The sequence below is a fragment of the Labrus bergylta genome, chromosome 24 (assembly GCF_963930695.1).
Source record: "Labrus bergylta chromosome 24, fLabBer1.1, whole genome shotgun sequence".
In the NCBI taxonomy this organism is placed as follows: Eukaryota; Metazoa; Chordata; class Actinopteri; order Labriformes; family Labridae; genus Labrus; species Labrus bergylta.
The window spans coordinates 8,447,932-8,472,157 of record NC_089218.1 but is presented as its reverse complement, the minus strand read 5'-3'; the positions used below and the strand labels follow the sequence as shown (position 1 = coordinate 8,472,157).

The window sequence follows — 24,226 nt, the reverse complement described above, 5'->3', positions numbered from 1 at the left end:
CTTGCCTCCATACTTGCATCTACACGGGCGGTATAAAAAGGTCAGGGAGCATCATGGATCATTGAGTTTCTGCTATTAGCAACCAAAATGTGAAATTTGGGCCAAAGACTTAGTTTCTGCTGAATCTAAAGCTGCGCTTTTTTTTTTTACATTTTTGTATCGCTAAACCGCCAAACAGATGCTCTGCTCTTGTCCATCAATCATATTGTTTTTCGATTCCACTGAAGTATTGGAAAGTGCAAACACTATCAGCCCTGTTCAGATCAGATTTTTGGAGCTCTGGATTTGGAAGCACAGGGTTCACAAAGTTGGCTTCCCGCTATCAGCACGCAACAACCTTGTCAAAGCAGCATGGGAAAGGAGGTGTCTGTGAACCCAGCTGTTAAGCCTGGGTGAGGTGTAGATGAATCAGGAGTGTGTTCCTGTGTGCCCTGAGAGTGTGTGTGGCGGGGTAGCACACTAACATTTCAGTGTTTACGGTTAAGCTTACAGAACATGAGATGTCTATAAAACATCTGAACCATAATTTGTATATAAAAAAAAATAAAAAAAATAAAAAAAAGCCCTCCTAGTTTGTTTTTCTAATTGTTATGCTAAGCTAAGATAACTACCTGTGCAATGAATATTAATTCTCTCAAATTGCTAATTGATTTTGGTTTTCTTTTCCACTCAATATTATCATATGAGCTCTTTTATTTGTATTTTATTTATCTTATTGTTTATCCATGGGGAGTGATGTGTGCTGTATGTGTGTGTGTGCTGTGTGTGTGTATGTGTGTGTGTGTGTGTTGCATGGCAAGATGAGAAAAAAAAAAAACGCCCAATAATGGATGAAGCCCCTCCTCTATCCGTGGCGTTACCATGGCAAATGGCGTCGACGTCACAATGGAAGGAACGCCGTCTATAAGTATTGGAGGGTCTGCCGCGGCGGCTCGCGAGCTCGGATGTGCGTCCTGGAGGAGTGACACGTGCTGTAGAAGAAAAAATAAAAAGTTAAAAAAAAATAAAAAAAAAAAAAAAATAGCAGCCACATCCTGGAGTTTTATTTTCTTTAAATATTTTTATTGTAAATATATTTTTTAAGGTGGAATTTTGTTCGTCTATTTCTACTCGGAGTGGGACGAGTCCACATCTTCGGAACCATGGGACGAGGAGTGAGTAAAAAAAAAAATGTTTCTCTTTTGTTTCACTTCTCGGATGCTGTTCGTGTTTATATCGAGGTTTCATTTCGGCGAGAAAAAAAAAAGACAGATTTAAAAAAAGTTGGCCATTCAAACAAGTGGTTTCGTGAATCGATGTTGATGTTGTCACGGGGGGAGGTGGAGTATCACATGTGTTAAGATAAGCAAGGCTGTTTTCTCTCTCTCTCAAAATGCCTGAAACTACTGCGAGGACTTCCGTGTTTGCGAGCTAACCCCCCTCCTCAACCCACCCAAAAAACAAAACACAAGACCACCTTTCATTAGAGTTAGGAGGAAACAACTCCTCAAAAATAAGTTTCCAAAAAAAAAAAAAAAGGCTGAGAAAGATGCTCGCAGCGGCTCTGTGTCCCGGGTTACATAACGGGATGTTCTCAGACGCCTTGTGCACTGTCAAAAGTTTTTTTTTTTTTTTGCAGGGCTAACGGTATTAGCCGAGGGTGTTGCAGCTGTGGGAAATAAACGGGAGAAAACTGCGTGACTTGTGCTGTGGGGCTGGCTATTTCACGCTCCGTTTTTTTTTTTTTTAGTCCAATTTCAGCCGAAAAATGGCGACAGAGTTACCCCCTCCCTCCCATGCTGCATGTGGAATTTCAAGTAGTTTCAAAATTACCTGTACCTCTCTAAGAAGAGGTAACATGTGACAGTTTCCTGATATGTTGCTGTTTTTGTTTTTTTAATGTGGCACTTTAGAGGACAGCAGTAGAAGAAATGTTCTGACAGTGGGAGGGAGGGAGGGGGGGGAGTCCAGCCGACGTTATCCTTTGATGGCTGAGAGATTTGGAGCTTTGTGACTATTAAAACTTAACTTTTAAAGTCAAATCTACCCTCTCTCTCTCTCTCTCTCTCTCTCTCTACTATCTCTCTTTATCTTTCTGTGGCTGCTTTTTTAGGCTGGCACCCTTTTGCAATATGCTCATTTCCAAATGCATCCGACTGAGTTACATTTAAGTAGTGAGCAGTGAGAAAACATGCAAAAAACAAAAAACAAAAAAAAGGTGCATTATCTCATACAATATGACATTTTCAACATGCAGCAGTTATCTTTCGATGACAGATTGTCGATGATGCCGCCTGAACATTGACCAGAGTCTGCAAGTTGTTTCTAAACGTTGTGATGTGTCCGCTTCTGCAGGGGTCTTTTTTCTTCTGTTTCTGTGATCTTCTTTTTTTTTTGTTGTTGTTGTTGTTGTTGTTGCAAAATCATCTCCTCATGAAGTTCCTTTTTAAAGCGTTTACTGGTTGAAAAATGAGACTCCTCAACGAGTTTATCAGCGTTTTCAGTCTCATTTTGTGCGGTGTTGTCATCCTTTTCTGGTTGTGGCTTCGTTCTTTTCACAGTGAAATGAGTGTCTTCTGTGTTTTCTTTTCATTTTGGAAGATGTATCTAGTTAGTTGTCGCCATAAGAGTTGTTGTTTTCACTGACATTTTGACAGGCGGCGTGTAGAAAAACCATCCCATTTAGACCCGGCAGACCTTGTGTTATGTTTTGCTCTTTATTTTTAGCCACCACACAGCAGTGAGTTGAACTGAACTGGACCCGGTTCTACGGAATATCAGTCAGTCGCCACACCCTTCCAATGCTGCGCAATAGAAACCCTCATTATGGATGCAGCCTGCGAGGGATGGAGAGGTGGACGGAGGGAGAGAAAGATGGACATGAAGAGAAAGAGAGAGAAGGGGGGTGGAGAGGTGGGGGAGAGATCTGTGGCGGGAGATGTGAAGCAGAGCGTCTCATTCAGTCATTTACGATTCTGAAAATCTTCCCTCACTCTCTGCTGGCTGCTGCCGTGTTTTTTTTTTTTTTTTTTTTTTTCCTCCTCTTCCTTCCATATGTGATGAAAGCCATGCCCTGCCCCCATCCAACCTCCTTCCACCTCCCTACAGTGCCCCCCACTCCCCCCCCCCCCCCCCACTTCTCTCTGGTCTTCTTCTCCTCTCCTCTTTTTTTTTTTTTTTCAATACATTCAGCTTTGGCAAAGACAAATAGCTAGACTTGGAAGGAATGAGCGCGACTACAGAGCTCCCCTGGTGGGAGGAAAAGGAGAGAAAGAGATTGAGGAGGAGGAGGAGGAGGAGGAGGGGGAGTTGTTTTGTTGTAATGGAGAAGAATCAGGGCAGTGAGATTGAGCACAGGTATCAGAGAGATTATGTTCTTCCCACTTTTACTCCAAGCGTTTTGGACCCTGCTAATGTGAGATTACCCCTCTGCTGCCCTTTTTTTTTTTTCTGCTCTTCCATGTTTGCTCATCACATCGGCATCACAGTGATACCAGCAGGGAAAAGAAAGTGAGCTGAGAGGAGAGGAAAAGAAAGAGGCGGTGGTGGAGGGGGAGATTTTTTTTTGGGGGGGGCAGGGGGGGAGCAGAGAGGCACCAGTTGCCGCATTGCCTTGGCTCTCAGATATGATGTAAACATTCAAACGCGTCCCTTTTTTTGTCGATGAATTTAGTTTTTACTTGATGATAATAATAATAATCTAAGATGTGTTTTCAGAAAAGTCTGTGTCGATCAGTCTCTGTGCTGGTTGGTAAACAGGTGCAAGAGATATACAGACACATGTCGAATTCGCAGGAGACCGACGGTGGGAATCCTACTAAATATTTCATCGTAATGCCTCACTCAGTCTTCGCCGTGTTTTCTCCTCCACAGGTTGAGGTTGAAACTTGACAGCAGCAAACGTTAAACAAAAACAACCCAAAATGTTCCAACAAAGGACACTCTTGTACTTTTCAGACCCCCGAACGAAAGTGACATTTGTTCAACTTTCGCATCGTCGCAATGAAAATGTGCGACGTTCGGCTTTGACGTCTCTTAGACCAAACGAATGCAGGCAGCAGAGTGTGCTCATGATGCGAGTGTCATTCCATTGGACCATAGACCTGTGGACCTTCCTGTTTCTGATCCCCACACCCACTCTGACAATAGGGCGTACGATTGAAGGGGACGTAATCGGAGGAACTATCTCTTTTTTTAATTGCAAGAGATGGCAACATCTGTAACTCCTCGCAAGGTCTCTGCTGGTTACATCTCACACTGTTCTCCCCACTGTGACCTGACCCTGGATGTCAGCGCGGGGCCCACATTTTAATCTCGTCCAAAGGGGGGCACCCCGACTCCACCTTCACATCCATTCTTTACAGTCTGTTTCCCTCTTGTTCTCTCGCTCTGCTTCTACCTGTTTTCCCTCCGCTCCGTCCCTCTCTCTCTCCGAGGATTTAACATTCTTTCCGCTCGGCAGTCATTGTGTATTAACCGAGGCTTTTGTCACACTCCACCTCTTGTCTGTGACAGAACACAGCCCTCTCTCTCCCCCTCCGACTTTCTCTCTTTTTTCACACTCTCTCCATCCCCGACCCCCCCCCTCCACCCCGTTATTCCCCTTAGCCACGCTGTTTGTGCCTTTTATCTCCTTGCTGTCTCTTTTTTTTTTTTCTCTCCCCCTCCCTCTCTTCTTTCGCTTTCTCACATGATGCCACCTCTCTCTTTTCCTCTTTCTCTCGGCCTCTGTTTGGTTTAGCAGCTTCTAGCCGTGCGATTTGTTTTTTCTGTGGAAGCTCTTTTGAACTTTCTCTGCAAGCCTGTTGCTCAGCAAAAGTAGAACATTAAAAATAACAATCTGGAGAGCTCACTCTTTCAGCTAGAAGTGGAAAAATGTGACATTTTCCATGCCACAGGAATGCCATGTCATAATCCAGGCCTTAAGCACCTCTGCATAAAATCCCTGCAAAGTGTGTGTGATTTATGTGTTTACGTGAAGTGTTTCAGACAAACATGTGCAACACATTTTCTGTCCTCCCGCTCCTGAGGAAATGATGCAACTTGTAGCTATGGTGCCTTGGCCTATAACTGTCAGGGAGGCGGGGCTTTTGTCCTGAAAAAGTGGGAAAAGAAGGAGCCATTGATTTACTGCTTCATTCATTCCAGCCCCAGAGCAGCTTCTCCCACATCCAGAACAATTGATCTTTAAGACTCCTGGTACTAAATGAGGCATTAGCTTGTGGACTAAACAGGTCTCAAGGATTCTGTTTGCCTTGAAATATGAGGAATGAACTCGAGGACTGCTTTGACTTTTCAGTTCTTCCCAACATTAAGGTTGTCTACTCATGCAGGGGAGACATAAAAACATTTCATTTAGCACAGAAAGAAGAAGACACTTATTAATCAGGGTATCTCTATATGTATTTTTTTAACAATGTAGCCTCTTGGAGCTCCCTTATTCAACCAATTTTCATCTGACCATCATGCACCTGTTGATACTGAAAATCACCTAAAGGACACAAACCTGAAATAAACGTCATTGCATATCTTGCAACAGGTGCCAGTGTACTTTTAATTGAACACAGGAATGTCGTGTGTAGTCAGGGGTGAGATGATGTGTGAATGCTGCCGGAATGTTTCAGGAAAATTGAATTGCAAGTGAGCGCGCAGAGGGCTGTGGTTCATATCATGCGACTGGTGTTGTCTTTGGGAACGTAACGATGCAGTTTCCAACTCTTTTTCTGCTCGCCTGTACGTTCTTTCAGACTCTGTCGGGGACATGCTGTCCTGAAACGTTCCAAAATGTTCAGGGGGGATTGTGTGAAAGTGGCTTCAGTCCATATAAAGCATCCTTTCAAGTGCTATATTGTGTAATGACGATGGCAGCCTGTAGATTTCAGTGGTGTTTTGTGCGTCACCCCTGGCAGTAGAAAGTTCACAAAAGGGAAAGCCATTGATTCATCCGTCCACTTTTGTTCTGCTCGGGGGGGAAAAAAAAAAAAAAAAGCTTAAAGTTGCTCTGGACGTGAAGGGAGTGTTAAACACGACCCCCGTGTAAATTAACACAGTCTTTTCAGCCGGTTTAACAGAAAACGGGGAAGTCGGAGGAAATGTGAGAAGAGAAACGAGGAGGGAGAAACGGGAAGGAGGAGGGGCGACATCACTTGACTCTGTCCATTCACATATCTCCAGAGGTGTGGCGTTAGTCGCTGGTAGCAACGGGGCAAGGTCCCAGAGCTGAATGTGTGTGTGTGTGTGTGTGTGGGTCTGCACAGTTGAATGAGCAGCTTGTGTATCTGGCACCAGGAAGAGCTGTTCATAGGAATTCAGGTCCGCCTGTAAAACCAGTGTGCGCTTTAAAATATGCAAGCGCTTGACCGAACGCTCTCTCTTCTGATGTTTTGTACGAGCCTGTAGGACGCTGTTCTCTCAGGCGGAGCAGAAAGGGACATACAGGGGGCTGCAGAAATTCTTGGACAAGTTGTTTTTAAAGGGGTTCATTTTGAGAGAGGCTCGTTCATTCAACCTTTTCTTGCACGTGTTTTCTTTCCCTGTTTAAAAAATAAAAAATAAATGCTCATTCTCTGTTTTTCTCTTAGCTTTCACCGAGAGTCCTGCTGCTTCACACTTTTGTCCTGTTCCCCACCAAAAGGAATACATTGTCAGTCTTTAGACATCCCTTACACATTAATCATGAATCATGAAAGGATCAGCACATGGCTTTATTCAAACACTAGAAGCGACTATGTTTTTTTGTTGTTGTTGTTGTTGTTGTTGTATCAATTCAAGGCTGCGTTTTGGTCAGCTTCACTGCCGGATGACGTGGCCCACACCGGGGTCTTAACAAGTCACATGAAAAGATTTCTGAGCCTCTGTTTGTGTTTTTGATGTGCATTGTATGGAAGCTGAACAAAGAGTGATTGTTCTGTGTCCAGTAGGCTCGCGTGTGTGTGTGTGTGTGTGTGTGTGTGTGTGTGTGTGTGTGTCTTTTCTAATCTGACTATATTTCTGCCCTCAACATTAGCTTTAAATATCTTCTATCTTCTATCGCTAAATTGACTTATCTCAAATCATGATTAGTGTAAATAGAATGGCTTTGAGTAGTCTACAGAGTTATGAACATATTCCAAAAAAAACCCCACATATTATAAACTGCTTGGAGAGTCATTATCAATTGTCTTATTGGACTCTAGATGGCCTGTGCACGTTCCTTGAGTTCCCTTTTCTAACAAGCAGAAGAAACAGCCATGCCATAGACTGTAAAGTGTGAAGCGTCTGCTGGTTTGTAAATATTGAAACAGAGTTGAGCTAATGTTACGCCACTCGTGTCTGACGTCTGCGGTGAATGTTGGAATTGGCTTATTTGATATCACGCTGCCATAAAGCAGCAAAAATGTGGTCTCAACGTTACAGACTCAGTGCTCAGATATTGTATCTGAAGTGCTCTTAAGTGGTTTTGTGGCCTCTGAATGAAAGAAGACAGCAAGTAGAAGGCCAGCACCATACACAGCAAACTATGTCGTGTTTCAAAAAGAAAGGGAATCCAAGAAACTTTCACTATTTTGATTTGATTTTGTACAACATGAGAAAGATAAATAAGCTGACCCAGATCCAGCTTATTCTTTAATTTAGAAAGGGTGCTACCACCTCCTCAATTGAGACGATGCCTCATACACCTGTTGAGTTCAGCCTGGGCGTTATCTTTTTTCATATTCATCATTTGTAAATATTGGTCATTTCATTTTAAATATGTGTTAAACTGGTCATTACAAAGCTATTTTAACAATCTGATCAGATAGAAAAGTTTGTTTTCACTCTTTTTGTGTTCGTATTTCAGATACAGAGCTTGAAATACGATATGAGAGGAATGCTGTGATTGGGTAAACAGCAGGCTCAGAGCTGCTCTTTGAAAGAGCTCGGGCCGGGCAGCTTGACTTTTCAATTTGCTTCTTCTTCTGGAAGGAAATGTCGAGAGATGACGCAAGAAGGGGCTCTACGTGCAGCAGCTTGGGCCTGACCGGTGCTCATCAGTTCCTGAAGAGTTTTTTTTTTTTTTTTTTTAACTGTTCAATGTGACAGCAATCTTTTTATTTTGACTCTTCTATTGGAGATGACGAGTCACCTGGAATGGGTCCACCTGAAATATCTGGTGTTCAGATTTATTTGTTTTCTTTCAAACTTTTAAGGGAACAAAAGAGGCAGAACTGGAAGGTGTTTGTGTTTTCTATCAGTGTTTAGTTGTTTGCTTGGGTCAGTGGATGTTAAATAAATAGGAGTTGTTGGTATGCCACAGTGCTGTTTACTGAAATGACAGTGTATTGATGCTGTTTATGCTACTTTCCAATCAGTTTTTTATGCAAACCTTTTTCTTAATTGTAAAATATGACTTAAAATAGTAAATAAACACCAAAACTGAATGATGTAACATCTAAATGAAGAAGAGGAAAGAAGACTAACAATTGTTTTCCTTCAGGAAGTTTGAACTACGGCCGCATTTTCAACATTCAGAGAAAGTGGTTGGAAAAATAACTTGTTGTCAAATTTCTGTTTTCTCTCCCTTTTTTTGTTTCATGGCCGTGATGTCCTGAAACTATTTATAGCTATACATTTTCTATTTCATCATCAATTCATCTTCAAATTAATCAAGATTAAAGATTGAATCGAAGACAATACTTTAAAAAGTACCGACGTATGAATATGTATTATATGAAGAAGAAGAAGAAGTCAAGCAGGGAAAATGAAACATTCAAAAAGCCACATCTTTAGAAAAGTTTCAGATTGACTTAATCAGTCATCTCCTTTTTGTTTTAAGTTTTAATAACTGTCTCCAATCCTGGACCTTCATCTCTCCGCTTACATTAAACACAGAAACCAATCAATCAATGAATCGGTCTTTCATGCCTGTTGGAAAGAAGAAGTCTGCATTCCACTTTCAGGCTCTGAACCAGGGCCCCCGGGGGCTCATCGGGGGTCCAAAAGCTAAGATGTGGCCGCAGCGATCCGGGGCCAGACTCAGTGTTTTCCCAGCTTAGCCGGCCGGGGGGGGGGGGGGGGGGGGGAGAGAGAGGGCTCCAGCAAAAAATAACAACATGTGCTGAGATCACACACTCTGCTCCGCACACTGCCTGGGAAACGTTGAAAGGCTAACGCAGAAGAAAAAAAAAACAAAACAATATTAGTTAGCATATTTCCATGACTGGGATCGTGTGCAGGAAGTCCACATTTGGTCATTATATCGCCTTCTGAGCTGTTTTCAAAATGGCTGCTGCACCCTGTGAGTTGTATGCAGCAAGACAAATGGCTGATTAGTAGTCAGCCTCCATCTCTCCCTCCCTGCTCTCACATGCTAACACCTCTGATCCTTGTTCACTGCTGAATTATAGATGAGCTTTAACTGCTAATCGATGTCAGCTTCTGCTGTTTGTGGTCTCCTGCTACCTACCTGAAAATACCTGCTTAATAGAGTTGTCCATATGTGCCGTAGATTGTCTGCGTTGCGTTCTGTACCATGATGCATTTTAAAAAACGGAATCCCTTTTGACTTAATGTGAGTCGGCGCCGGCTTTTCCTGACTGATGATTCAGGTGATTTCATCTCAAGGAGGCACAGCTCTTCTCTGGACAGCCAGGAAGAAGGATAATAATAATAACTTTATTTATATAGCACCTTTTTAAAAACACAGGTTTACAAGGTGCTTTGACAAACAGCAAGAACAAAGCAAGCTAAACCAATCACAGAAGAACAGAAACAACAGCAAGAACATGACAAATGCAAAATACTCCAAATAATTCAATACAATTCAACAGAAAAGAACCCAAAGTGCACGATACCTCAACAGACATGTATATAACCCGACCATCACAAAGAACCACGATAAGAACCCAGGCAACACAAGGAACCCAACAACACGAGCTGAGACCAAGGATGTTTTATCTCCTCGTGAAAAGGATGCTGAAAGTAGCTCCACTTGCCATCTGTTGGTGCAGAGTAATTAAGTTAGGGTGGGGTGTTTGCAAACTGACTGTAGACCTGTATGTTTGCAGTTGTTTTTGAAATCTCACCTGATACAACCTGTGGCTGAACACTTGTCAGGATGGATATTTTTAACTGTGCAAAGACTGATGAAGCAAATTTGTGCCAGGTAAGGGATAATAGACGTTTTTTTTGTGTGTCTCTACTGTGTGAAATACATATTTTCTTGCGTTCAGTGCAGGATTTAGGACAAACTTAAGCTAATTTTGGGTTCTTCTTCCTTTTGCCTCCTCCTCTTGATCTCTCGCCGTCGTCCTTCCTTCTGTGTCTCACCTCCTCTGCGTCACACCGTCTCTTTACCCCCCCCTCTGGCTTTCAGCCGTCTTGGAGGACACAATCTTTGCTCAGGCCTTTGTTGCTCTGTCAGCGACAGCAGCGGCTGATAATGTCTGTCTGCGGAGAAGACGGCGGAGAGAAAGAGGCCGTCTGTCACGCTGAGTTATAGCTCGAGAGCTGGTGGCGTGATACTGGGAATTTAGAGGGAAAACACACAATTTGAGGATATTTCTTCACTTGGGTTTGATCAACACAGTTTTCCACAACCTTAATTGTTGCAGGGATGCTTGATACCAAAATAGGATCAGTATTAATTAGGTCTCTTCTGCCTACAGCGAGAGAGTTTGTGTCTCAGTTAGAGTTAAAATCAACAAACTGTCCCCGAGTGTGATTACCAGTCAATGACTCCTCTGTGGTTCCTCTCTGGGGTCTGGCATAAATACATAGTTAACTGGTGAGGTTATGTTATGGAAATGTGCTGGTGAATGAATAGAGTGTTACTTGTATTTTTCTCACTCAGACTGTGGCACTCTCTATTGCAAACGTGGGCGTTTTGAAACAAGCCATCATTCTTTTTATGGTGTAGATTTATCCGTCACTGTGCATAAAAAAAAAAAACCTTATCTTCCAACTGACCAGAAACAACACCTGTCACTTCCCCTTTTTATACTGTGGTCTTCAGTGGTTGTTTATTTCTTAATGTGTCATGATACTACTCTGATCAATCCCTGAAAATCGAGGGTTTTAATAGATGAAGAAGAGACTGGTCCTGTGTTTCTTTTCAAATATTCATACACAGTGGTTAAATAATAAACACATTAAGCATGCACATGGCAAGAGGTGTTCAGTCTTGAGCTTCAGCTGCTAATGAAACATTGAACCGTTCACTGGTTTAATGTTTTCAGTGAGTTTTTTTAGGAATAAAAAAGTCTAATTACAAATAAAATGACCAACACAACATCTGGACTTTTTTTCTCGAGCTGCAACTTTAAAACGCTTCCTTCTTCGGTTGACTTTTACTCAACAAGTGGCACATTTTCTATGATCAATTGGTGGAAATGATTTTGATTTTTTTTTTTTTTTTTCTAAATGGATAAGAGCCTCGAATTCCGATGGTGCAGGTAGCCCAGTGGTTATTGCCCATGTACAAAGGCTAAAGTCCTCAATAGTGGGCTTAGTTCAATTCCGACCTGTGGCTCCCCTTCCAGCATGTCGTCCCCCACTCTCTCACCGGTTTCTGACTCTATCCACCGTCCTATCTCTAAAATAAAAGGCATAAAATCCCCAAAATAAATCTTAAATTAATTAATCTTTCCTTTGTGGTTATTTGAAAATCGTTTTTGTGGGCAAAACTTATAGCTGACGTTGTCATCTTCGGCTTTTGAAGGAGCAATCCAGAGTTTTTGCAACTTTCTGACATTAAACTAACCAAAAATCTTTAAGTAGAGACTTCTATCCACAGATTTATAGACAACAAAACTAATCTCTTGGTTGCAACCCAGTTCCATTCAACTTTGTCAGCTGCTGAAGTGAGACTCAAACAAACAGAGAAGTTTTATAAAAAGCTTTTCTCGTGATAGAAAACCTTCCAAAAGTTTTCATATCCCCAAAAGTAGATCCCCCTGTAGAGTTTGTTTGTGCAGTGACAGATGGCGCTGGTGTCCATAAAGCGACACTACTCCTGATCTCTCACCCTAACAGCATGTGGCAAGTAACAGAGGTGACTCTGTTTGTGTTTTCTTGAACTTTCTGTTAAAGTTTTTGGCAGTTTGTCGCCCCAATTTAGTCCACACTTTTCCGAGTTCTTAGACCGTGTGTGTGTGTGTGTGTGTGTGTGTGTGTGTGTGTGTGTGTTCACTCTTTAATCTTATTCTAAGTGCTTCGACCCACAAGCGGTCTTCAAATGAAGATGTGTGACAGAATACCTTCTGGCATTTTGAGTCACCGGGCATGTTCACGTCGCATCAGACACACCTCAGCAGTAGTCAGCGTGTTATTTATGCATGAGCTCTTAAAAGACACCACCTAAAAATACTCCAATAAAACAGTTTGACACTTTTCATTTGAAATGTCCTGAAAGCACAGAGTGATGAAAGCTGTTATAGGGGGTTACAAGTTGACAACATTGAGGAACAAGTAGTATGAAAACAGCCGGACAACAAATTATACATTGGCCTCTTTTTCACTGGAAGATTTTTGGCACAACTAAGGACAAAGTGGTTCTAGGTTTTTTTTACCACCGGTCTTAAATCCACTCCAGTCCAGTTGGTGGCAGTACTGTTCGTCTGTGTTTTTCGAAAAAAAAAAAAACACCAATAACCACTAGAAAAAGAAGAGGAACGCTTATATGAAAGTAAATATTTGAAAAAGCAACCTTGACTGTTTACCTAGCTAGGTGACGGCCTGTTTCAGCTGAATACAGTGTTCAGTGTTTCCCCTGGGTTTACAGGGTTGGGGGGGGGGGGGGGGGGGACAAGCTGACAAGCCGACACAACGACACAAACACTTGGTGTTCATGTGTTACTTTTAATGACAGATGTCCTTTTCTATCAGAAAGGTATCCCTAAATGACTCATTTCCCTGATTTCCGACTCTATCCACTATCCTATCACTACTATAAAGGCACAAAAAGACCAAAAATAAATCTTTAAAAAAATATATATGGTAGGGGAAACACTGGTGTTGCTGAAAATGTATTCAAGCCTATGAATATTGCCTGACACTAATTGCTTTCTGAGTTGTCTTAAAGTTTTTTAAAAAAGTGATGTCTTTTGATGTGTTTGCAGGAAGGACGCGAGCAGTATGAGCTGGCTGCGACCTCGGAGCAGGGCGGCAAGAAGAAGGCGAAGGGGAAGAAGAAGGAGAAGGATATGGATGAGCTGAAGAAAGAAGTGGATATGGTGGGTGTCTTTTTAATTCACTTTCATACTCCATGGCTTCAGGGCTTTTTCCTCTTGCTGTTCAACGTCTGACCATCCTGTCATCCTTTTTTTTTTTTTTTTGTACTTCCTTCATGCATCTCGACACAAACCAAATAGAATAACACACAATTAAAGATGTCACAAAGCAAAAATGTCTGAAATACAAAGTTTAAAGGTCTTTTTTAAGCTTCAGTTTCAATTACATTTTACATTTATAAAGCTCTAAAATGAGATGTGTGTTGATGTCTTCATTCATTACAGCTGATTCCTTACTTGAATATGAAGTAATTCTAAATTTAATTTGAGGACACTGCATTATGTAATATCTTAAACCTGGCTTCTAAAATATTGCATGTAAATCCAAATTCTTCTCTTTCTATCTGTGCCCACATGTTTTTTTTTCTATCTAACTCCCTCACTTTTGCCTTTGCTTTCATTCTTGTGTCCTCATTTCACGTTCTCAATTTGTTGCTTCCCATATTACCATATTCCATATGCTCTTCCTCCTACATTGTCCCTCTTCGTCCTCCTTCTGTTTTTATCTTCTTCCCTCCTCCTTGTCAACCTCATCCATTTATCCATCCTTCCCCTAAACAGACAAATGTCCCCCCTGTCATTGTTAGAGCTCTTCTCAGTGTGTGGTACTCACTCTAAAATGAAAGGTCAGCACACAATATGCCGTAAATGTCACTGGCTTTTTGGCATACTGAACACACACACACACACACACACACACACACATACATACAGTAGATACTCATGTGTAAAACACTAGTAACTGAAGCCTCAATCTGTCTCTTGTGGTGTGTTTGCAGGATGATCACAAGCTGACCCTCGACGAGCTCAATCGCAAATATGGAACAGACCTCAACAACGTGAGTAAAATCCTGCTTCTCTGTGTCCTTTTTTTTGAATGTTTTCGTTCCACAAATGTGTCACACTGAGATGTTTATTGGCAGCCGCGTTTCTCTTGTCTACATTTATCACAGAGACGACTTTAATGTCAAATACCAGCAGCGTACCGCCTGCTGTTCTCCACTAACTTCTATCCTCTCTTCCGCCGGTGAATGATTAATGAGGCTTCAATGAATTAAACTGATTCTGTTTAGAGAGGTTATCTTTCTCTTTCATATCATGAAGGGAGAGTCATTGAGAGGGTGATCAGCTGCAGCTCGCCCAGGATTATTTAAAACCCAAGGCTTCGATATCAAAAGAGGGGGAAGAGGAAAGTTGGCAAAGAGAACAAGATTCTTGAGCCCAGTATTGTTTCGAGGAGAATGTTCAAAATATGTTTCTCTCCGTTCTTGACGAAAACTGTGAAAAACTGAGAAATATTCAAACTTAGCTGTTAACTGCACTCACAGGGACACTATAGGTTGGACGTAATAATGTAATGTCACTAAATTTGCCTCTCAAAATAAGTATTTTATTTTTTTCTACTCTTTATGTTTGTGTTAAAACAACCAGCTGCTGAATTATGGTTTATATTTTGTCTGAACAATCCGTTTTTTATGGATTGAGCACAATGAATAATAAAAGATAGATAAGATAATAAATAACAGATTTATGAAGACATTTTTAAACAATAATAAGGAAAAGAGAAAATAGATAGGTTTAGTTTTTTTTAGACTATTTAAGTGAAAATGTAGAAGAAATCGTATTGACAAGGAGATCTGTTATCTCGTGATGAAATTTTGAGCTCTAAAAATACCAGCAGGTGTAATTTCTGACCTTTAGACATCGTCTAGCCAGCTGCTCCCAGTCTTTTGCTAAGCTAAGCTAACCAGCGTCTGGCTGGATCCTGTTTTAAGTGTTCAGTTCAGCTTTTCAATCTTCTTTGGCCAGAGAGAAAAAATTGAACTATACCTTTTTTAGCACCCTCTAATTAGCAGCTCTCTCTCTCTCTCTCTCTTAATGCTAATGTGCTCCTGGTCATATGAAAAAGATCAAGGAGAATAGCTAATCAGTGCCTCTAAACCAGGGTCTCCAGGCTAAGAGCGCACGTGTGTGTGTGTGTGTGTGTGTGTGTGTGTGTGTGTGTGTGTGTGTGTGTGTGCTGCTTTGAATAATTGATCACCTGCAGAAGCCCCTGCGCCCTGATTTCATATGATCCTATTTCTCTCATCTCCTTTACGTTCATTTATCTCCTTCTCTCCCCTCTGTTTTTCCTCCTACCTGCTGATCAGGGAAATTGCCTTGTTTTTCTGTTGATGCTGCGTTCCTAAGCAACTAGTACAACCTTCAGTTCCCCTTAGATTTAAATAGTGCCAGTGAGATTGTGTTTACACGTCAGACTGGAAAAAAAACCATGAAGTACTTAAAATGTGGTTGTTTTGATAAGAAATGTCAGCTTTTAGTCACTTAATAATCTGGTGTTTATCTTTTTTGTGTGCAGGGTTTGACTAGTGCAAAGGCTGCTGAGATTTTGGCCAGAGATGGACCAAACGCCCTCACTCCTCCTCCCACCACCCCAGAGTGGGTCAAATTCTGCAAACAGGTAACACCAACTCAGTCAGAAACTAGCTTCTGGAACGTTTCTCTATTCTCTCTTCGTATCGTCCGTATCCTAGTGTTCATCACACATTCTAGTTCTCATAAATGTCTAACCAAAATTCAACGTCTTAACATGCCCCTTTTTGTTCTGTTCATCCTTTCAGATGTTTGGTGGTTTCTCCATGCTTCTGTGGACCGGTGCCATCCTCTGTTTCCTGGCCTATGGTATCCAGGCTGCAATGGAGGATGAGCCTGCCAATGATAATGTAAGAAAAGGTCCTTGAAATATCCATGACACATCGTCTCCATTTTAACAGGATGACAGATCCCAAGCCACCTGAGGATTTCATAAAATGTTGGATGTTTTTATGAGAGCAAAGCGAAAGGGAGCAGAATTTTAGATTGCTCATTTAACGTTGCATTTTGCTTCGACGTGTAAATGTCATTTATTTATGTCCACAGTTGTACCTGGGTGTCGTGCTTTCTGCTGTCGTCATCATCACTGGTTGCTTCTCGTACTACCAAGAGGCCAAAAGCTCCAAGATCATGGACTCCTTCAAGAACCTGGTCCCACAGGTACCACTCCCAACCTTAACCTTATCCAATAAATAGTCTGTTTTGTATATCTCCTCGTAGATGTACAAAGATGACGAATAATTACTGAAAAACTCCAGATGGTGTTGATGTGTCACCACGCCAACTATATTGTCTCATGTGAAATCAAGGTCTTAACAATTTAGCAGCACAAAACAAAAAAGTGTCCTCTTGATATTTCAGTCTCATGTTGAATAATTTGGAGTTTAAAAATGAAAGTCATTCAGCATTTAGATGATTGAAATGAGCTTTGCTTGCAGACGTGGAGGCAGCTTAAGCCATCACACGCAGACATCAGGCTCACTCTGTCCCCCCCGTGTCTTACATTAGTGCCTGTCTCCGTCGTGTCTCCTCTCGTAGCAAGCCCTGGTCGTCCGAGACGGTGAGAAGAAGCAACTCAACGCTGAGGAGGTTGTGGTCGGAGATTTAGTGGAGGTGAAAGGAGGTGACAGGATCCCCGCTGACCTGCGAATCATCTCCGCTCACGGCTGCAAGGTGGGCGACCTCGACGCGACTTACTTTCTTCCGTCTGGGAGTCATATTAAAAGAAAGTGTGTCACTGTGCTTCAGTCGACACTTGGACAGCATCTTTATTTTTCAGTGCATTGAACTTCCTTTATAAAAGCTCAGCATGCTACTAGATGTAAGCAGTAAGTGACTGGATTTCTGATGCTATCAACATTTTATCATGTCAAACAAGGCACTATTTTTCTTCATTGTTGTTTCATTTGAAAAGCATTAGGACAGATAGAAGTTTGTGATGCATTTTCAGATCATTCACCCAAGACACGCTCGACCCAGATATGCCTCTTTCTTTGTCACACCGAGTCGCCTACCTCTGCATCATTTAGCTGTTTTTCTGTAAGGGACCCAAAGAGTGCCGTTCAACCCAAATCTGCCAAAAACTCCTCTGAAGCCAGAAGAGAAAAGTTTGTTTTCCTCCTTGTGAAAGGAACTTCCTGGCAGCCATCGTCTCAGCTCTTACAGCTTTTCTCTTTTCTGCAGATGTTGCCACGCTCTGTGTGTCGTGTTTTTTTTTCTTTCTTTCCATCAATCACAGTCAGATGGTTTGTTTCTCAGGTGGACAACTCCTCCCTGACCGGAGAATCTGAGCCCCAGACTCGTACTCCTGACTTCTCCAATGACAACCCTCTGGAGACCAGGAACATCGCCTTCTTCTCCACCAACTGTGTTGAAGGTATGTTCAAAGGACGATGCTTCAGATTATTCGAAGAGAGAACGTTTTATAGATCTACAGTTCCAACACGCATAACTTTTCTAAACTGCCCGGACATAGCTGGCGTCTTTATGTGCCGCCCAAAAGCACAAATCGATTTGATTGGTTGTCTACAAGCCAATTGTACTGTTTAACAAAATCCATTGTAGACTACAGTAGAGCCTCTCGAGGTCTCTTTAATTGCTCTTTTTCCACGTTATATATATATTTTTGAGTTCCATACATAATTGGGTTCCTAAATATCATCGCTGCAGGAACTGCTCGCGGTGTCGTGATCAGCACCGGAGATCGCACCGTCATGGGTCGTATCGCCACTCTGGCCTCTGGACTGGAAGTGGGACGCACCCCCATCTCCATCGAGATCGAGCATTTCATTCACATCATCACTGGTGTGGCCGTCTTCCTTGGTGTTTCCTTCTTCGTCCTCTCTCTCATCCTCGGGTACACCTGGCTGGAAGCCGTCATCTTCCTCATCGGTATCATTGTCGCCAACGTGCCAGAAGGTCTCCTGGCTACCGTCACTGTGAGTCCTGTTTTACTATATAGATCAAATTAAGCACCAAAAAGTTCACTTACTGACTAATTACCTTAAAAAAAATGAACTCTAGGTGTGTCTGACGCTGACCGCTAAGCGTATGGCCAAGAAGAACTGCCTGGTGAAGAACTTGGAAGCCGTGGAGACCCTGGGATCCACCTCCACCATCTGCTCCGACAAGACCGGCACCCTGACCCAGAACAGGATGACCGTGGCCCACATGTGGTTTGACAACCAGATCCACGAGGCCGACACCACAGAGAACCAGAGCGGGACCTCCTTCGACAGGAGCTCAGCCACCTGGGCCGCCCTCGCCAGGATCGCCGGACTCTGCAACCGCGCCGTCTTCCTGGCTGAGCAGAGCAATCTTCCCATCCTGAAGGTACGATTTCACCCTCATCGACACTTTCTCTGTTGATGTGAATAAATAATGAAGAATATGATTCGGCAGACAATGAGCTCTGCAGACTTCTTATCTCTGGACCTTCATTCAACAGTCAGAAAGCCTTTTTTTCCTGTTGATCCGTGCTTTTAGTTTGTGTGCTCACGATGTGGGTAGTGTTTAAAACGTCTGTACTGCTGACTCATTTTTCCAACTCAAATGTACCTTTTTTTTAAGCACTGAACAAAAGACTATAAAAGCAAACAACTGTTCCTCTTCTCTTTTGTTCTTTTTTTCCTGATATTGGTCTCAATTATTTTTCTGCTAATGTCAAAACCTATTCAAGGGTACTGAGAGATGAATGTGTTTTTTTATTGTGATGATGAACCAGAGGCTGAAACATTATGTGTCGCCCTAAATTTAGAATTTAATAAGCCTCATATTTGGACTCTGGAAAATAAAAGATGATATTGTAGTTTTTAACATATCCTTCAGTTTTCTTAAAGAAATAGAAACATTTATTGGACAATCAAACTTTTCATGTCACTATACTACCAATACATAAACGTATTAGTCCTTTAAGACTTAAAACATTGATATCAGCCCCTTTATTTGTTATTATTCTTTTCAAAAAACTGACCTGTGCCACCATCAGGCTTGTTTTGCAGTTGTTGTATCACTCTCCCTGTAGTAATTACACCCCCACACACACACACACACACACACACACACACACACACACACACACACACACCCAGGAGTAAAATAAGTCTCCTGGCTCCAGAGCCCAGACTCTTGTTTCTACTCTCATGTTAATAACCTGTTAACGTGTGTGTGTGTGTGTGTGTGAGAATCACCTGTAAATGTCTCGCTGCCGTGGCGGCTCTAATTACCAGTCACTCTCCCCTCACTGCTCATTATTTTTCTCTCAACCACTGTAACAAAACAGAGGAGACTAAACAAGAGGTTGGTGTTTATCAAACCCGATAATTACGATCGCTGAATGCAGGAAATTTGCATTTTTCTTTCAAGGCTCATTCCCCAAAGGAATTTTTCTTGCATCCTATATTTTTGCATTCTAGTTTGTTACAAAAACCATACAGGGCACTGATGGACCATTTACTAATTGTCAATTGAGGGTATTGATTATTCAGACTCGTGCTACATTCATAAATAAATGCCAAGAAAACAAACCGAGAAGTTTGGGACCTGTGAATTGGGTGCATACGATTAAAGTTTTCTTTCTCCTCCAGAGAGATGTTGCTGGTGACGCCTCTGAGTCGGCTCTGCTGAAATGCATCGAGCTGTGCTGCGGATCAGTCCAGGAAATGCGAGAGAAATATCCCAAAATATCCGAGATCCCATTCAACTCTACTAATAAGTACCAGGTATGCAAAGAGAAGCTATTTTGCAGCATTAAATAATTTTTCACTTGGAAATTGGCTGTTGTCGGATGCTAAAATAGATATTAATTTCCTGAAAATAATTAATTTGTTTGTTAATGTCATAAGCATTAGAGGTCTTGTTATTTTATCCTCATTTGTCAGTAAATCCTCAATGTAAAAATGTAAGACCTTCAGTTGAAACATAGCCTTAGGATAAAACATTTTGTCATCTGTCAGCCTATTTTCTACCTAAAGGTTTTTAGGGAAGGCTTTTAAGGCCCTTCTTCATACCTGTTAGGGTTGAGGATTAAACAGCAAAACAGGCATTTAAACATGAATAATGAAAATAAATGTTTTCTTTTGTGTGTTTGTAGCTTTCCGTTCACAAAAATAGCTCATCTGAGGACGAGTCCAAGCACCTGCTGGTGATGAAAGGAGCCCCAGAAAGAATCTTGGACCGCTGCTCCTCCATCATGCTGCAGGGCAAAGAGCAGCCTCTAGACGATGAGTTAAAAGACGCTTTCCAGAATGCATACCTTGAACTGGGAGGTCTGGGAGAAAGAGTTTTGGGTAAGGATGAAGGGCAAAAGGGAATGAGATCAGAAAATTGAAATACTATTCTAGGTTACTCCTCTCATCCTTTGATGCTTTTTGGCTTCTGGTTTCATACAGGTTTCTGCCATTTCAACCTGCCTGATGACCAGTTCCCAGAGGGCTTTGCTTTCGACACTGATGAGGTGAACTTCCCCACGGAGAACCTCTGCTTCATCGGCCTCATGTCTATGATTGATCCTCCTCGTGCTGCTGTGCCCGATGCTGTCGGAAAATGCAGGAGCGCTGGAATCAAGGTAAAGACAATTAGAAATGGAAATTTAAGCCTCTTTCATTCAGCCTCCAGCCAACTCACTGGAGTTATGTTATAATGTGAAGTGTTTCAGTGTTTCAACTTGGCTTTCTCCTAGGTCATCATGGTAACTGGTGATCATCCAATCACAGCTAAGGCCATTGCTAAGGGTGTGGGTATCATCTCTGAAGGCAACGAGACTGTTGAGGACATCGCTGCACGTCTGAACATCCCAATCAATGAAGTCAACCCCCGGTACTGCTTAACATAGCAAAACACCCTGTGTGCAAAAGTTAATGAAATGGACATTTTTATGACACTCGGAGTACCCCATGGTTATGTTCTGGGTCCCATTTTGTTCTGATTGTTAGGAATTGTTAACCCAATGCTAAGGATATTATTCCTAATCCTTGTTTAATTAATCTTCTATTTTGAATAAATAACCTTTGCATCTTTGTCTCCCTTCTAGAGATGCCAAGGCCTGTGTAGTCCACGGCGGAGACCTGAAGGATCTCTCTCCAGAGCAGCTTGATGACATCCTTAAGTACCACACCGAGATTGTCTTTGCCAGAACCTCTCCGCAGCAGAAACTGATCATCGTGGAGGGCTGCCAGAGACAGGTGGGAACAAAACAAACAAGGAGGTGTTTGTGTGTGTGTCAAAGAGAAGATGTTCCCACTCTCATGAACCTCTGCAGCATTTGAACTGCTGTGCTGTTTTACAGTTTGGCAAACGCAGCATGTGCCTGTGCCTTATTATGTAAATTCACGTGTGAATATTTGATATTTCTGTCCCCTAGTGCTTATTTATGATTACTGCTCTGCTCTGATGACTGAGTTGGCAGAAAAATCAGGCATAGCATCTGTCATGCTGTGACCTCAATCGCACATGAATATTCATGAGTGCATCAGTAGGCAGAAGACACTGAGCTGAACTGTGGTTTTATTTACTGATAAGAATGTTTTAATGAGTTATCACCTGATAAAGTGCGACCGACAAACGGTATGTGCATGTTAAATAGTTCCAGTTTCATTGCCTAGTCCTTTACTTGTAACGATACATTATTTTTTAAAGCAGATATTCTTTAACATTTAATACACATTTAATTGGATTTGAGATTTGCGGTCATAGATGATGAATGCGACTGAAAGTGTCATAAAGTCGGCAGAACTAATTAAAATAATGTATTCCAGAGTGTCCCACATAACTGCTTGCGGGAGATTAATTGTTGATATGTCGTTTTAAAGTCCCAGCATTATACTTCAAACTCCTCTCTGTTCACTGCGTTCTTCTTTTAGCTAGTTTTTGGGAAACTTAAAATCTATGTGACAGTCTAAAAGTAATATGACTCTTATTTAAAACAGTCACTTTTGGCCTTTTTTTGTAGTTAATCCAATATCTGTAGTGAGCATGCAGCAACTGTCTCTGATTATCTTCAAAACCAGACATTCACATTTCTGCCCAGATGACAGGCTCGACTGATCCGCCCCTGCTGTCTCTTCTTCACTTTTATCACATCCCTCTGTTCTGTTGAATAAAGCAGAGCTGCCCTGAAACCTTTTTGAAAAATGAGGCTTTTCTCTCAGAAGAGGATATTATTCTGTGTGACGCAGTGTAACTTCAGAAAATTGAAATGCCACTCAAAAGCATGAATGGTGACTCCTCTCTCAAAAAAAGGGCTACCTGTTACTTCAGTTGAATATCTCTTTATGCGCTCGCACAATTCACTTGGACTTCTCCGTCTGGCTGGAGTCAAACATTTGTTTCTCTGAGAAAATGTGACATTTTTTTCTTCCTCTTGTCTTTCTAAGAAAAATGCAATACAATGTAAGTCTTCCCCTTCGTGCCTTTTCTTGTCTGCACATAAACATTAATATTAGAATCCCACGTCTCTCTTCCCTCTCTCCGCAGGGAGCCATTGTGGCTGTGACAGGTGACGGTGTGAACGACTCTCCTGCTCTGAAGAAGGCCGACATCGGCGTTGCTATGGGTATCTCTGGATCTGACGTCTCCAAACAGGCCGCTGACATGATCCTGCTGGACGACAACTTCGCCTCCATCGTTACAGGAGTAGAAGAAGGTAAGAGTTACACCTGCAGAATTATAAAAAAAAACACAAGAACACAGGAAGCATCATTATAACTGGATTTTCTCTCTTCAATAGGCCGTCTGATCTTTGACAACTTGAAGAAGTCCATCGCCTACACTCTGACCAGTAACATCCCTGAGATCACACCTTTCCTCCTCTTCATCTGTGCCAACATCCCGTTGCCCCTGGAACCGTCACCATCCTCTGTATCGACCTGGGAACGGACATGGTAAAGATGGATGCCTTTTGATCCCTTTTCACTCTCTGACACTGATTCTGGGACATCAACTTTTGTATAATCTGAAAGCAGAGACCAGTGCCATTTAAAAAAACCATACATACATATTATTAATGATCTGTTACCCTGCGTTCGTCTCCCAGGTCCCTGCTATCTCCCTGGCTTATGAAGCAGCTGAAAGCGACATCATGAAGAGACAGCCCAGAAACCCCAAAACAGACAAGCTGGTGAACGAGAGGCTCATCAGTATAGCCTACCGGACAGATCGGTAAACAGAGACTTTTACTTCTATAGCTGAACCAGAAAAAGGCCATTCACGTCTCCTTTGTTAGATCTTTCTGAAGGGGGGCAGCTCTGTATCTGGGTGGTCCAAGATAACTGGAAGAGAGGCATGCACCAGAAATAGGCTCATACTGATAGAGAACAGCAGTAGTTGTGTGTGTGTGCGTGTGTGTGTTGGAGTGACGACGGAGTGGTGGCCTCTGGCTTTTGATTTTTCCCTCTCGGGTAATGAAGCCAGGAATAACCTGACCCTTCAGGACTTCCTGAACTACCTTATAAGAGCAAAGCACAAGCAACACATCTGGCTGTATTCATTTTCCTCAAAGTTGCAAACGGCTCTGTCAGCTCTGTTGACTTTTCCATTCAAGTGTGTGTTTCTTAATGGAGGATATAGTTTATACCTTTTAAATTAGAAAATGTCACTAAAAGAAAAGCCTTTACTTTTGAGGTTTTGATTAAGGGTTCATAGAATATCTTAACCGGCAACAGAATTTATGATATGATACGGTCCTCTAGTATATGACATGATGCGACACAAGACGGCACGACAATACAAGATATGATACGACACTACATGATGCGTTACGATACAATACAACACAGCACGATATGACAAAATAAGATACAAAACACTTGGACTCCAGTGCTCCTGTAAGGTTTCTATCTGCAACTTTCCAAAAATATAAGGTCTCAATTTGGATCTTTATGGTTTTGATTATCCCATAAGAACTTCCATAATCACTTACCTCTAAATCCTTTTATTTTCAGTAAGCATATAATTCCTCAGAAGACAACCGTAATCTCATTATTTATTTATTAAATCAATTATTCCTCCAATTTCCACAAAAGGCTGCCTAAGTAATCTTAAGACCAAAGTGTCAGTGTGCCCCTTTAATCATGCACTGATTCCTGGTGAATAGTGAATAGTTAGTTGTACAGCAGTGTCCTGTTTAAAAG

General features: G+C 41.9%; 1 protein-coding gene across 1 annotated transcript; it reads left to right on the top strand.

Annotated features, from left to right (window-relative positions):
- The first annotated feature begins 930 nt into the window (after positions 1-930).
- Positions 931-23,274, top strand: LOC109990177 (sodium/potassium-transporting ATPase subunit alpha-1). Its single transcript, XM_065951993.1, is given in 19 exon segments — positions 931-1,154; positions 13,056-13,169; positions 14,006-14,065; positions 15,586-15,687; positions 15,848-15,949; positions 16,146-16,259; positions 16,638-16,772; positions 17,358-17,475; positions 17,769-18,037; positions 18,123-18,431; positions 19,685-19,819; positions 20,191-20,386; positions 20,489-20,664; positions 20,779-20,915; positions 21,130-21,280; positions 22,572-22,740; positions 22,825-22,932; positions 22,935-22,978; positions 23,131-23,274. Coding segments are annotated over 19 exon segments (2,580 nt in total). The 5' UTR covers positions 931-1,142; the 3' UTR covers positions 23,260-23,274.
- The last annotated feature ends 952 nt before the right edge of the window (positions 23,275-24,226 follow it).